This window comes from Balaenoptera musculus, chromosome 17 (genome assembly GCF_009873245.2).
Source record: "Balaenoptera musculus isolate JJ_BM4_2016_0621 chromosome 17, mBalMus1.pri.v3, whole genome shotgun sequence".
Taxonomy (NCBI): Eukaryota; Metazoa; Chordata; class Mammalia; order Artiodactyla; family Balaenopteridae; genus Balaenoptera; species Balaenoptera musculus.
The window spans coordinates 453,799-465,317 of NC_045801.1; the positions used below are offsets into that span (position 1 = coordinate 453,799).

The 11,519-nt window shown below is 66.5% G+C and overlaps 1 protein-coding gene across 4 annotated transcripts; it reads left to right on the top strand.

Annotated features, from left to right (window-relative positions):
* Positions 1–1,673: 1,673 nt before the first annotated feature.
* On the top strand, positions 1,674–11,353 carry DGAT1 (diacylglycerol O-acyltransferase 1). Of its 4 annotated transcripts, XM_036830047.1 has the most exons (17): positions 1,674–2,045; positions 6,252–6,339; positions 8,476–8,516; positions 8,609–8,694; positions 8,777–8,829; positions 9,063–9,168; positions 9,314–9,427; positions 9,530–9,604; positions 9,689–9,792; positions 9,880–9,918; positions 10,027–10,068; positions 10,143–10,187; positions 10,268–10,380; positions 10,465–10,530; positions 10,620–10,707; positions 10,792–10,854; positions 10,950–11,353. In XM_036830047.1, exons 1-17 carry the CDS (start codon positions 1,852–1,854, stop codon positions 11,103–11,105), a joined length of 1,473 nt encoding a protein of 490 aa, XP_036685942.1. In that variant the 5' UTR covers positions 1,674–1,851; the 3' UTR covers positions 11,106–11,353. The 4 variants fall into 4 exon arrangements, with proteins under 4 accessions (XP_036685942.1, XP_036685946.1, XP_036685943.1 ...); XM_036830048.1 differs by lacking the exon at positions 10,792–10,854 and having other exon boundaries at positions 1,774–2,045; XM_036830050.1 differs by lacking the exon at positions 9,314–9,427 and having other exon boundaries at positions 1,774–2,045.
* The last annotated feature ends 166 nt before the right edge of the window (positions 11,354–11,519 follow it).

Here is an 11,519-nt window from a genome sequence, read left to right on the forward strand (position 1 = left end):
TTGGAGCCTGGACGCGGACACAGGCAGCTGCTTCTAACACGGCCCTTCACTCCTCGTTGGCTACTGTGCTCAGCCTCTCTGGGCCTACTGGCAGCCTGAGCCGTCGATCTTCTCCTCTACCAATCAGCGTGCCAGTCCGGGCCGGCCCTCTAGTCTTGGCTCTGTATTGGAGGATGGCATGGCCAGAAGGCGCTCGGAGACACGTGGGCGTGGGTGGGGAGCTTACCACTAGCTGCCTGGGAGAGGGCATGGGGAGGGAGGAGCAGAGCTCCCAGGGCTCACCCCTACGCTGAGGGCTCCCGAGAGGACCCTCTCCTGCGTCCGACCTCCCTTGGGATCAGTACTCAGAAAGGCCTAGCTCCCCCTGGCTCAGGTCTGCCTAGGAACAGACGAACGTTCTTGCACACTGGATAGGAGACGGGGCTGGTCCTGACCCACCGAGGCTGGGCCATGTGGGCATGCGGGAGGGGTTCTGGCGCCCAGTGAGGGCGACCCCTTTAGCAGGCTACTCGAAAACACCTGCAAGGTAGCCTCAGCCTGCCAGGAAGGGATGCCAGGCTGGTATCAGCGGCAAATGGTCCGGTGGCAGAAGAACGTGTCACCAGGGGGCCCAGGTGCCTGTCCGTGGAGGTGATGGATCCAGAGCAAGCCCGGCGGGAAGGAGGGCTGACCTCAGGCTGAGCCTCTGGGTTTATTTGCTTTCAGAGAGGTGATCTTCTCAGCCTTGCTTACCTCAGGGGAGTGAATGGAGTGGGTTCTGCGGCTAGGGGTGTTTCTTGGGTAAACCAGGCCTGAGCCCCCCGTGAACCCTCGCATCCGGAAATCCAGGATGCTCACGCTTCATGCTCTTTGCAAAATGCAGGTCAAGCCAAGTGGGACCGGACTTGCCCGCCCACGGTTCTCACCGTGCAGTTGTTATGGTGTATCAGTTGCTTCATTTAACGACTGGATGACCGTAGACTGTGCAATGACACAGAAGCCTCTGGGCCCCCGCGAATTGGCACTTCAGGATCCCCCCGCCCTGGCAAACCTGGCCCGGGTGCGAAACGCGGGAAGCTCTGCAAGTCTGCGGACGAGGGCAGAAGGGGGCCGGGTGGAGAGGCGGGCCGGGCGTGCCCATTGTGGGGGCGAGGGCAGCACCCTTGCCCCGCCCCGTCCTGGGCCTGCAGGGGAGAGGTGCTGCCCTGGGAGTAGGTGGGCCAGGCGGAGGTACCCGGGACGCGGGGCCTGGGGCCTTTCTCTCGCTCCATCCTTTGGCCTGGTGCTTGTCTGAACAACCTAAGCGGAGGAAAAGCGGGGGCCTACGGTAGTAACTAGAGGGCTCGCGGAGCATCAACGCGCTAGGTGTCTGTCTGACAGTAACGCACGAGGCATTTCATAAATAACCTACAACCCCACACCCCGCGCCTGGGCTGAGGCATGAGGAAACCCTGTGTTTAAAGAGCGGGACAAGGGTCAGGCAGCGGTCAGGAGGGGCTTCCAGCTGCCAGGAAGCCGCGCGTTTTCCGCCGAGGCCCTCTGGGGAGCAGCGTCCGCCCCTGGCTGCGCGCCCGCCTGCCTCTGCGCTCCGGCTCGCGCCATGAGACTACAACTCCCAGCGTGCCCCGCGCGCCAGCGGACTACAAATGGACGGGCGCCGCGGCCACGGGCCTATTAGCAGCTCCGGGAGCGACGCTGCCGCGGGCTCGGGGAGGACCCGGCAGGTGCGAGCTGATTGGCGGCGCGGGCTACGGCGGCCGACAGGGGGCGGTGGCGGCCGCTGGCCGAGAGTCCGGAGGCGGGGCCTCGGGCCTCGGGCGCTGCGAGCCCGGTGGGCCACGACTCCGCCGCGGCAGGGTGCGGGCTGAGGCCATGGGCGACCGCAGCGGCGCGAGCGGCTCCCGGCGCCGGAGGACGGGGTCGCGGCCCTCGAGCCAGGGCGGCAGCGGGCCCGCGGCGGCGGCGGAAGAGGAGGTACGGGACGTGGGCGCCGGGGGGGACGCGCCTGCCCCGGAGAAGGACAAGGACGGAGACGTCGACGTGGGCAGCGGCCAGTGGGATTTGAGGTAGCGGTGCGCCTGACCCCTAACCTTTGACCCCGACCGGGGGCCTGCGCGACCCTCGCTGTTCCCCCAGGCGTGTCCGCCGCAGCTCGGATTCCGAGCCCGAGAGCCTGGCGCTTGGGCTCCGAGTCCGAGAGCCTGGCTTCCGGACTTTGCGTGGATAGGTGTGCCCCTTGGGCCTCGGCGGGGAAACTTAGGGGGAGGTTGGGGGTGGAGGGTCTCCTGACAAGGTCACACAGCTGGGGGCGCCGAGGGGAGCCGGCAGCGGCCCAGCTTCCAGACGCCCCTCCCTCTGCACATCTTTAGGTGGGTCCTGAGGCTCTTTCCCAGGGTGAGCCCAGAGCCTGGAGCCCTAGGTGGGCTGGTTCCAGCCACCCATACTGTTCTCTTCCTGGAAGGAGATGGATGGCGTCTGGCGGTGTGTGATGAAGGGGGTCCCTCCTGAGGGCTATGAGGGGTGCCTTGTGGGTAGATAAGGCTTCCAGAGGAGGGTGGGCTGGCTGGGGAGTGGGCCAGCAGGAGCTTGGGACTGCCTGAGGAAAGGGGCAGGGGGCAGTGCGAGAGGATTTCTCATCCCTTGCAGACCCTCCCAAGAATGGTCTTCACAAAGGTCTCTCATCCTTTACCCAGTGATTGACTGGCCTGGGGTCCTGCTTATATTACCAGCACAAATGCCTGCTCTAGGGTCAGAGACGGGTCCTGTATTGGGACTCTCACCCCTGGCTGGGGTACAGGAGAGGGGTTTGAAGTGGGCACACCCACAGGTGGTCTCCCTGCTTAGCTGAAGGACTGATGGGAAGGGGGTGGGGAGCAAGCTGTGGCTGATGGGGAGGACCTGGCCCACCTGGGCACTGGCTAAGTCCTGCAGCTGTGCCCCCTCCGCCCACTGTAGCCTTCATCCTGGCCAAGGGGCCCTCAGGGACTCTGGCTTTGGAAGCAGCTCCAGAGCTAGAGATTATCAAGGAGGAAGTGGGCAACCTGTCAGTGGGTTGGCAAGGATTTGCTCTCTCATTAAAGAAGAACCGAGGCTTTCTTCACTGGTTACTGTGGGGAGGGGATGGGCAGGGGCAGCTGCGGCGCAGGCACTGTCCTTGCCCTTGGGGTGCGTGCAGTTCACCTGGGAGATAAGATAATCTCAGCACTGAGCGTTGTGAGCAAAGGTCTGGCGCAGAGTTCATGATGGCACCGTGGGGGAGGAGGGCGGCTCTACTGGGGGGTGCTGGCTTCCTGTGGGCCTGAGGTGGGACTGAGGGAGGATGCGAAGGATAGGAGTGTCCTGGAGTCCCCTCTGCTAACTCCCCGCGTTGTCCTCTCCGGGAGGCCGGGGCGTGGCTGGCTCGATCTCCCTCTGGAGGGGGTGGGATTTGGGGTCATTTTGTATGAGATGGGGGGGTGCCAGCTTCGGGCCAAGCGGTCACCCTGGGTGGGCAGTCGCTTTCCTGCTCCACACAGGCCAGGTGGCCAGCAGCCTCTCCTGCACTCCCGCTCGCTGGGCTGAGTGAGCAGCAGCGCTGACTCGCCACCCTCGAGGTCTGGACCCTTGGGAAGAGGAGCCGGTGGCAGGGATGGGCCACAGCAGTCCCCTCTGATCCACAGGACACGCAGGCTACGTGTGCTTGTCCCTCACGCCAGACGCCGCAGGGTCTGGGGTCTCCTGGGGCAGAACCAGGCCTTGCTGTGTCCGCCCTCTTGGCGTCTGACCTCTGCCGCCCCTCCTCCCCGTCATCTTCCTCTCACCTGCCGCGTCTCCTCCCTGCTTGTTCCGCCCCCTTCTTCCTCCCTCCCCTCCCGACGCTTCCTGCTCACCTTGGCCTGGCAGGCCCGGTCAGGCTCTGGGTGGGGCCGGAAGGAGGGGGGGCCGCCCCTTGTGCCCTGCCTCTCGGCTCCTTCCTTTCAGGGGCACCGCACTGCCCTGTGCGCCCTCCAGCCCTTGGTTCCTGGGCCCTCCAGGCAGCGCCTTCTTGTCGTGGGGCTCTCCCAGGGGCTTGTCTCTAGGGTGTCCTCTGTTTCTCCCTCTGTAGCAGGGACTGAGGACACGGGGAGCCCACCCAACTGGAGGAAGCGCCAAGGGGGTGGCAGCTGGGAGGCGAGCTGGCACCCTGCCCCCTCCTTGTTCTAACTGGCCCGGGAGCTGGACCATGTGGTCCGCACTTGGGGCTGTGCCTCTGGGCAAGCTTTGAACCTCGGTGAGCCTCAGTTTCCCCGTGTGCCTGCCTTCCAGTGCTGGTGTGAGGTGGTGAAAGAGGTGGTACCTGTGATGAGTTAGAATGGCCCTGCTGGCTGGGTGGGACTTGGGAGCAGGTGGGCGGGCCGCTGGAGGGCACAGAGGTGTGGGCAGCGCCTGCAGTAGGGGAGAGGGTGACAGAGCTCTGGGCAAGGCGGCCAGGCCCCGCGTCCATGCCAACCATGCCTGGTGCCCTCTGGTCCACTGCAGCTGACTGCATCGGCAAGGCTGGACTTCTGGGGGGATTGGTGGGTGGTGGGCTTCCTTCCCTGGGTTGGGCCCTCCGACCTCGGGGCAGGGAGCTGCCTGGGTTGGGGATGGTCAGAAGGCTGGTGGAGGGACCTGAGGGGCGGGTGTGGGTGGCTTGGGGAAGGCCTAGGAACCTGACAGGAGGAATCTGGAAGAGCTTTTATAATGTTATTTGTTGTCAGGTTTGGAAAACGCTGCCCTTCCCCCACCCCCATTTTCATCTTAGAGATTGCTGCAAATAAAGTCAGTGTGGTCTTCTCAGTGGCCCAAAGCGGGCAGGGGTCATGCTGTTGTGAAACAGTCCCCTGGGCGTGTCGAGCCGGGCGTGGACATGCAGATGGCGGTTGGCAGGTTGTGGCATGAGGTGGCTTTGGGACGATTCCAGTAAAAGCAAATGGGCTTGAATTTGGGGGAGGGTTCTGGGCAAGCCCATCCAGTGGAGAGGCCCAGAGACTGTCCTCTCTGGGGAGCTGGGCCTTGGAGCTCTGCTTGCCTCTCCGAAAAGCAGGTACAGAAACTCAGGAAGAAGAGGGCCTGGGGTGGAGCGCACAGCCCCACTGCGCGTGGTCCGGCATGGCGCTGGAGGGCAGGTGCAAGGAGGCCAGGTCTGTGACTGGGAGAGGCGGGTGGGCCAGGTGTGGGCAGACCTCGGCCTGGGAAGGCAGAGGTCAGACTGTCAGCACTGCCCTGGCTGAAGATGCTGATTGGCGTCTCGTCCTCCCTGGCCCTTCATCTCCTGGGTGCGGCCGTCTGAGTGCTGACCCCGGCCATAGCCAGGCCTGCCACAGAGGCAGGGCCACCCCCGGAGGCCCTCTCTTCTCCTGTGCCCCAGCTGCCTCTTGAGGTGGAGCTGTGTCCAGGGGAGGGAAGGGGAGGCCCTGGCTTCTCCTCTTACAAAACCGGAGGCCTTGCTCAACGCCGCCGTGGAAGGCCTCCTGGTGGCAGGGCACTTGGGGTGAGGCGGGGCTGCAGCCAAGGACTGGCACCAGGGCTGAGCCTTGCCCCACCATGCTGTGGCCCCTCCACCTCTGCCTCGCCCTGAGGATCAGGCAGGGACGTGAGGCTCTGCGTCTGTGTCCCCCAACCCTAGCACTGGGTGCGAGAGCTCATGGGCGGGGAGCACCGAAAGTGCCTCTGCTGGCTTCTACTGTAGACCTCCCTGCCATCAGGCGCCCAGCGCCTGGGTGCCGGTGCCCGCTGGGACCTGTGTGGGCCAAATGGAGGGAGGAGGCGGTTGGAGTGGGGCCCTTGGCTCACTGGGTGGTGGGCTGGGCCGACTGCAAAGGCAGATTCGCTCCCCCCCCCCATCATCTGTCCAGCATTGCCGGATGGGCCCCCGGACCCCTGGGGTGGACTCTTCCTGTGGGCCCATTACCACTCCTTAGCCAGCGAGTGTGGCGGCAGCCAGAGGCATCTGTGGAGGGAGGGGGGCTCCCAGCCTGGGGGACTCCGGCCCCGCGTAGCCAGCTCCTGTCTGTGGCGTGCCCCCGCCCACCTGCAGCGTGGAGCGTCAGGCCTCTGGGTGTTCCTGAGAGCTTGGCATGGCCTGGCCCCTCTCTGGTGATACATGGGGAGTAGGATGTGTGGGCAGATGGGTGTGAGCTGCCCAGAGTGAGGGGCTGGGCGTGGCCAGGTTCCCAGGTGTCTGCCAGGGCTGGGAGGCGTGGGCCTGCTTTTGGCCTTGCCTGAGGTTCTCACTGCCTGGGGCTCTGCGGGTGCCCACTCCTGCTTTCCAGGTGCCACCGCCTGCAGGATTCTCTGTTCAGCTCCGACAGTGGCTTCAACAACTACCGTGGCATCCTGAATTGGTGTGTGGTGATGCTGGTAAGTAGGGTGGCGTCTTGGAGCAGGTGTCGCTGTGACCAGGTGGGGCACGGGCTCTGCCCCCTGGGGCGGGTGGCCAGAGCTTTTGTGGCTGGGCTGAGTGGAGAGGGATCACGGTGGTGGTCCCTGCAGCGGCCGTATACTGGGCTCCCAGAGGGCACACACTCAACCCTTGTCCCTGTTGAATCCCAGGAGACGCCTGCAGGGCTAGCGTGGGAGCCTTTGTGCCGTGGGCTGTGCCCGAGGGGCACTGGGGTCTCCTGAGGGGCTTCTCTGGCTTGGCGTGGGGGCAGGAAGGAGTAGACAGGCTGATGGGCTGGTGGGCCTTGGGGCTGTGGAAGGGGCGCCGTGGGTGCAGGGCCTCCTGGCAGCACGTGTGAGTGGCCTTGGGGGTCCGTGAAGAGTTTCCTCTTCTGTTCCAAATGGCCCTTGTGGGCGTGGAGCCCCCAGGCAGGCCCGGACTTGGGGGAGCAGGGGTGAGAATACGGTTCCTTGGCTCAGCTCTGCAGCCCCGGGCCCCAGCTCTGCGGGCCGCTGGCCCCCCTCCCCCAGTCTCAAGAGGGTGAGTGCGGGGAGCCCTGCGCCTGGTCGAGGCCGCTGCTTCAGGGGCCCCGCTACCCCGGCACTTGGCGGGGCTGGGCCAGCAGCTCTGGCCCACAAGCAGCTGGAGTCCAGAGCTCCAGGACGCAGCCTTCGGGCGGGGCAGGGGGCAGGGGCCTCTCTGGGCCCTGCCCCCGCCACTCAGGGCCATGTGGCGCGACGCCCTTGACCCTCCACCCAACGTGTCTGCCTGTCTTGGGTGTGGCTCCCGCGGCTGCCCGTGTACAAGGGGCTCCCACACCTTCCCTGTCTGTGGCCCCAGGAGGCTCCCTGGGGAGCTGTGGGGTGCCATGCAGCCTGGTGGGTGAGAAGCTGGCTGGGCAAGGCGAGAGCGGGCCGTAGGCCAGCCCAGACCCAGGAGATGACGTGTCCCTGGTCTCTGGAGGCCGTTGCTGGCCGAGGCTGGGTTTGTGAAGAGGGGGTCGTGCGGGGCAGGCCCTCAGCTGCCTGGGCGGCACTGTCTGCTCTCCTGCAGCCCCTGGGCCTGCCTGGCCCTTTGGTGCCGCCCCAAAGCCTTCCCCCTGCTTCTGGTACCTCTGCCAGACCCCCCCGTAGGAGACGCGCATCCCGAGCTGCGTTCCCTCTGCAGCCTGGGCCTCCAGGTGGGTGCTGCCTATTTGCAGCTCCAGCTCTCGCCTGCTGTGAGCTCTCAGGACAGGCCACCGCCAGGTGGGGTGACATTGTAGGACCGCGTGTGTCCTGGTAAGCTGGCCGGTCAGGCGTTTGACTGGGAGAGGGTGTGGCAGGTGGCCCCTGCATCTCTGAGCTTGTCACCTCCTCGTGAAACTTGCCAGGTAAGGGACCCCACCAGTGTCCCCTGGGGAAGCATCACTTTTCTGCAGAACCTTCCGTACCCTGCCTGGGGCCTGTGCCTTGTGGGCTGGGGCAGGAGGTCCCTGTGCCTGCAGAGGAAGGCCAGGCACCCAGCCACCGGCTAAAGGCAAGAGCTTGTCGTGACGGGGGCTCCATCCTCGGCTGCCGGTGCTGCAGGAACGGCCGAGGCGGGCAGGGGCGTGAGTTACAGCGTGGCGCTCCAGGCCCAGCTTTCCCCGGCCCCTCAGCGCTCTGGCCTGCTTCTTCCCACCACCCCACACAGGGCGTGGGCGCTCCCGGTGCAGCGCCTGCCACACGGCCCGGCGCTGCGAGGACTGGCCCGACTGGCAGGGCGGTGCCCTGGGCGTGGGTGGCAGCTCCGTCGGGCAGGCTTGGACTTTGGGACCGTTGGCTGTGGCCTCAGGGCCCTCACCAGCTCAGTGGGATGCAGGCGGGCTGCCGGACGGCGCGGGTCTCTTTCTGCTGCTGAAGACACAGGCGTCTGGGAAGTGCCTGGTGTCGGGGTCGGCTCCTTCTCACTGGCGTGCCGGGGGCAGCGCCGAGGGGCTTCCCGTCCCTGCACTGGTGCCCGCGGGGTGGGTTGCGAGTCTCGGAGCTTGGCGTGAGGTCAGACAGGGCTGGGCCTGCGGGTGCCGGGAGGAGCTGGGGTGGCTGCTCCGGGGCCAGAGATGACAGGGTTGTGTCCCTCTCTCTTTCTTGCAGATCTTGAGCAATGCACGGTTATTTTTAGAGAACCTCATCAAGTGAGTGGGCCCTGGCCCTGCCCCACCCACTGCCAGCTCAGGCCCCGCCCCTCACCCACTCAGACCCTCATCCCCCACCTGCCCATCCGCAGGTACGGCATCCTGGTGGATCCCATCCAGGTGGTGTCTCTGTTTCTGAAGGATCCCTACAGCTGGCCCGCTCTGTGCCTGGTTATTGGTGAGCTGAGTGCCCAGGAGGCCTCGGGTGGGGACAGGGCTGACCCGGGCCTGAACCTGCCCTGTGGCGCTTCTGTCCTCAGTGGCCAACGTCTTTGCTGTGGCTGCGTTCCAGGTGGAGAAGCGCCTGGCTGTGGTAAGCAGCGCCCTCACGCCCACCCTTGCCCTGCCCGGAGGTCTGCTCCTCACCAGCCGAACTTAGGGCGGGCCAGCAGCCCGTCCCACTGTGTTTCATTCAGGGTGTGGGGCTGTGTTCGGCTTTCCCGGGAGGGGCTGCACCTCGGGGCCTGGCGGCCATGCCCTAGGGAGACCCCCTGGCCAGGGAGTGGGGGCCCCCGGCTGAGCAGTGTGCTCCCCCACCCACCCCAGGGCGCCCTGACGGAGCAGGCGGGGCTGCTGCTGCACGTGGTCAACTTGGCCACCATTCTCTGCTTCCCGGCGGCTGTGGCCTTCCTGCTTGCGTCCATCACTCCAGGTGGGCCACCCGTCTCACCCCCATCCCAGCCTGTCTCTGGGGCCCGTGGGAGAGACCTAGGCGAGCCACAGGGGCTGCCCCTGTGGCCGTGGCTCTCCTGTGGGCAGTGTGGGAGGCGCATGGCCTGAGCTTGCCTCTCCTGCAGTGGGCTCCGTGCTGGCTCTGATGGTGTACACCATCCTCTTCCTCAAGCTGTGCTCCTACCGGGATGTCAACCTGTGGTGCCGAGAGCGCAGGGCTAGGGCCAAGGCCAAGGCTGGTGAGGGGCTGCCTGGGGCTGGGGCCACCGGGGCTGCCACCTGCTGTGGGGCTGGACCCGGGCAGCATCGCAGCCTCACCCCGCCCTGCCACTTGCTCGTAGCTGCTGCGGGTAAGAAGGCCAACGGGGGAGCTGCCCAGTGCACCGTGAGCTACCCTGACAACCTGACCTACCGTGGTGAGAACCCTGCCGGGGCCTGGGGGAGGGGGGCTGCTGGGGGCCGGGCCTCCTCGGCCTGCTAGCCCCACCCTCCCGTTGCAGATTTGTACTACTTCCTCTTTGCCCCCACCCTGTGTTACGAGCTCAACTTCCCCCGCTCCGCCCGCATCCGAAAGCGTTTCCTGCTGCGGCGGCTCCTTGAGATGGTGAGGCTGGAGGCTGGGGGCCTCGCGGGCTGGGGGGCCACCGGGCACTGGGGGGCTCAGCCCGCTCTTCTCTGCTTCCTCCTCCAGCTGTTCCTCACGCAGCTCATGGTGGGGCTGATTCAGCAGGTACGCGGGCTGGGCTGGGGGCTGTGCTGGGCGGGGGCGGGGGGGGGGGAGTTGCTGGAGGAGGGTAGCTCGGGCGGCCGGGGAGCTGACGACCTGCCCTCTTTGCAGTGGATGGTCCCCACCATCCAGAACTCCATGAAGCCCTTCAAGGTGAGCAGGCAGGCCCTGGCGGGGTGGGGTCTGAGGGCGGGACCGAGGGAGCCAGCTGCACCCTGTCTCTGCAGGACATGGACTACTCGCGCATCATCGAGCGCCTCCTGAAGCTGGCGGTGAGCAGCCTGGTGGGTGGGGGCACGTTGGGGGGGTGGTGGTGGTGGTGGTCTGGAACCTGGCACACGCCTCCCCACAGGTCCCCAACCACCTCATCTGGCTCATCTTCTTCTACTGGCTGTTCCACTCCTGCCTGAACGCCGTGGCCGAGCTCATGCACTTCGGAGACCGCGAGTTCTATCGGGACTGGTGGTGGGTGGCCTTGGGTGTGGGGCCGGGGGCTGGGGGGGGAGGGCCGTGGCGCAGCCCGGTCACCCGCCGTCTCCCGACCCCCAGGAACTCTGAGTCCGTCACCTACTTTTGGCAGAACTGGAACATCCCCGTACACAAGTGGTGCCTAAGGTGGGTGTGGGTGCTGCAGCCGGCGGGCGGGCGGACGGGCGGCCGGCACGTGGCCCGGGCGCCCGCCCCACGGCCGCTTCCTTCTGCAGACACTTCTACAAGCCCATGCTCCGGAGAGGCAGCAGCAAGTGGGCAGCCAGGATGGGGGTGTTCCTGGCTTCGGCCTTCTTCCACGAGGTCAGTGCCCTGTGGGTGCGTCCTGTCCCACCTCGGGCGGGGGTTGCCAAGGGGTCAGCTGACGCCCCTCTCACCCCCACCCAGTACCTGGTGAGCATCCCTCTGCGCATGTTCCGCCTCTGGGCCTTCACGGGCATGATGGCTCAGGTGAGCACCCCACGTGGCCTGGCATCCTCCCCGGGCCCGGGAGCCAGCCCCGTGGTCGCTGAGGCCTGCTCACCGGGCCCCTCCCGTGTCCCCAGATCCCCCTGGCCTGGATAGTGGGCCGCTTCTTCCGTGGCAACTACGGGAACGCGGCCGTGTGGCTGACGCTCATCATCGGGCAGCCTGTGGCGGTGCTCATGTATGTCCACGACTACTACGTGCTCAACTACGAGGCCCCGACGGCCGGGGCCTGAGCCGCTCCAGGCCCGCCCTCCTTGCTGCGGCTGCCTGCCTTGCCTCACTGCCCGCGGCTGGAGCCGGCCCCCGACCTGTGTGCTGGGGAGAGGCCTGGCTGGTCGATGCTGCCTCTCTGCCCCTATGGGGCACCCTCCTGCCCCCTCAGGGATGGCAGACTGGGCCCGTGGGAGGTGCCAGCACTCCGGGAGCTGTGCCGATCCTGCCCAGGGGTCTGAATGTGTCAATAAAGCGCTGTCCACAGTGAGCTCCCTCAGCCTCCAGGGCACGGGGCTGCTGGGAGGTGATGGCCGTCCCAGTCCCGCGGGGGCGGCCTCCCTTGGGCTGGACCGTGGGAGGGGGATCTGGGTCCCCTCGGCGTCCCAGGGCCTGGAGCAGCTGCCCGGCTGTGGCTGGGCGGGGCGGGCCGTGGC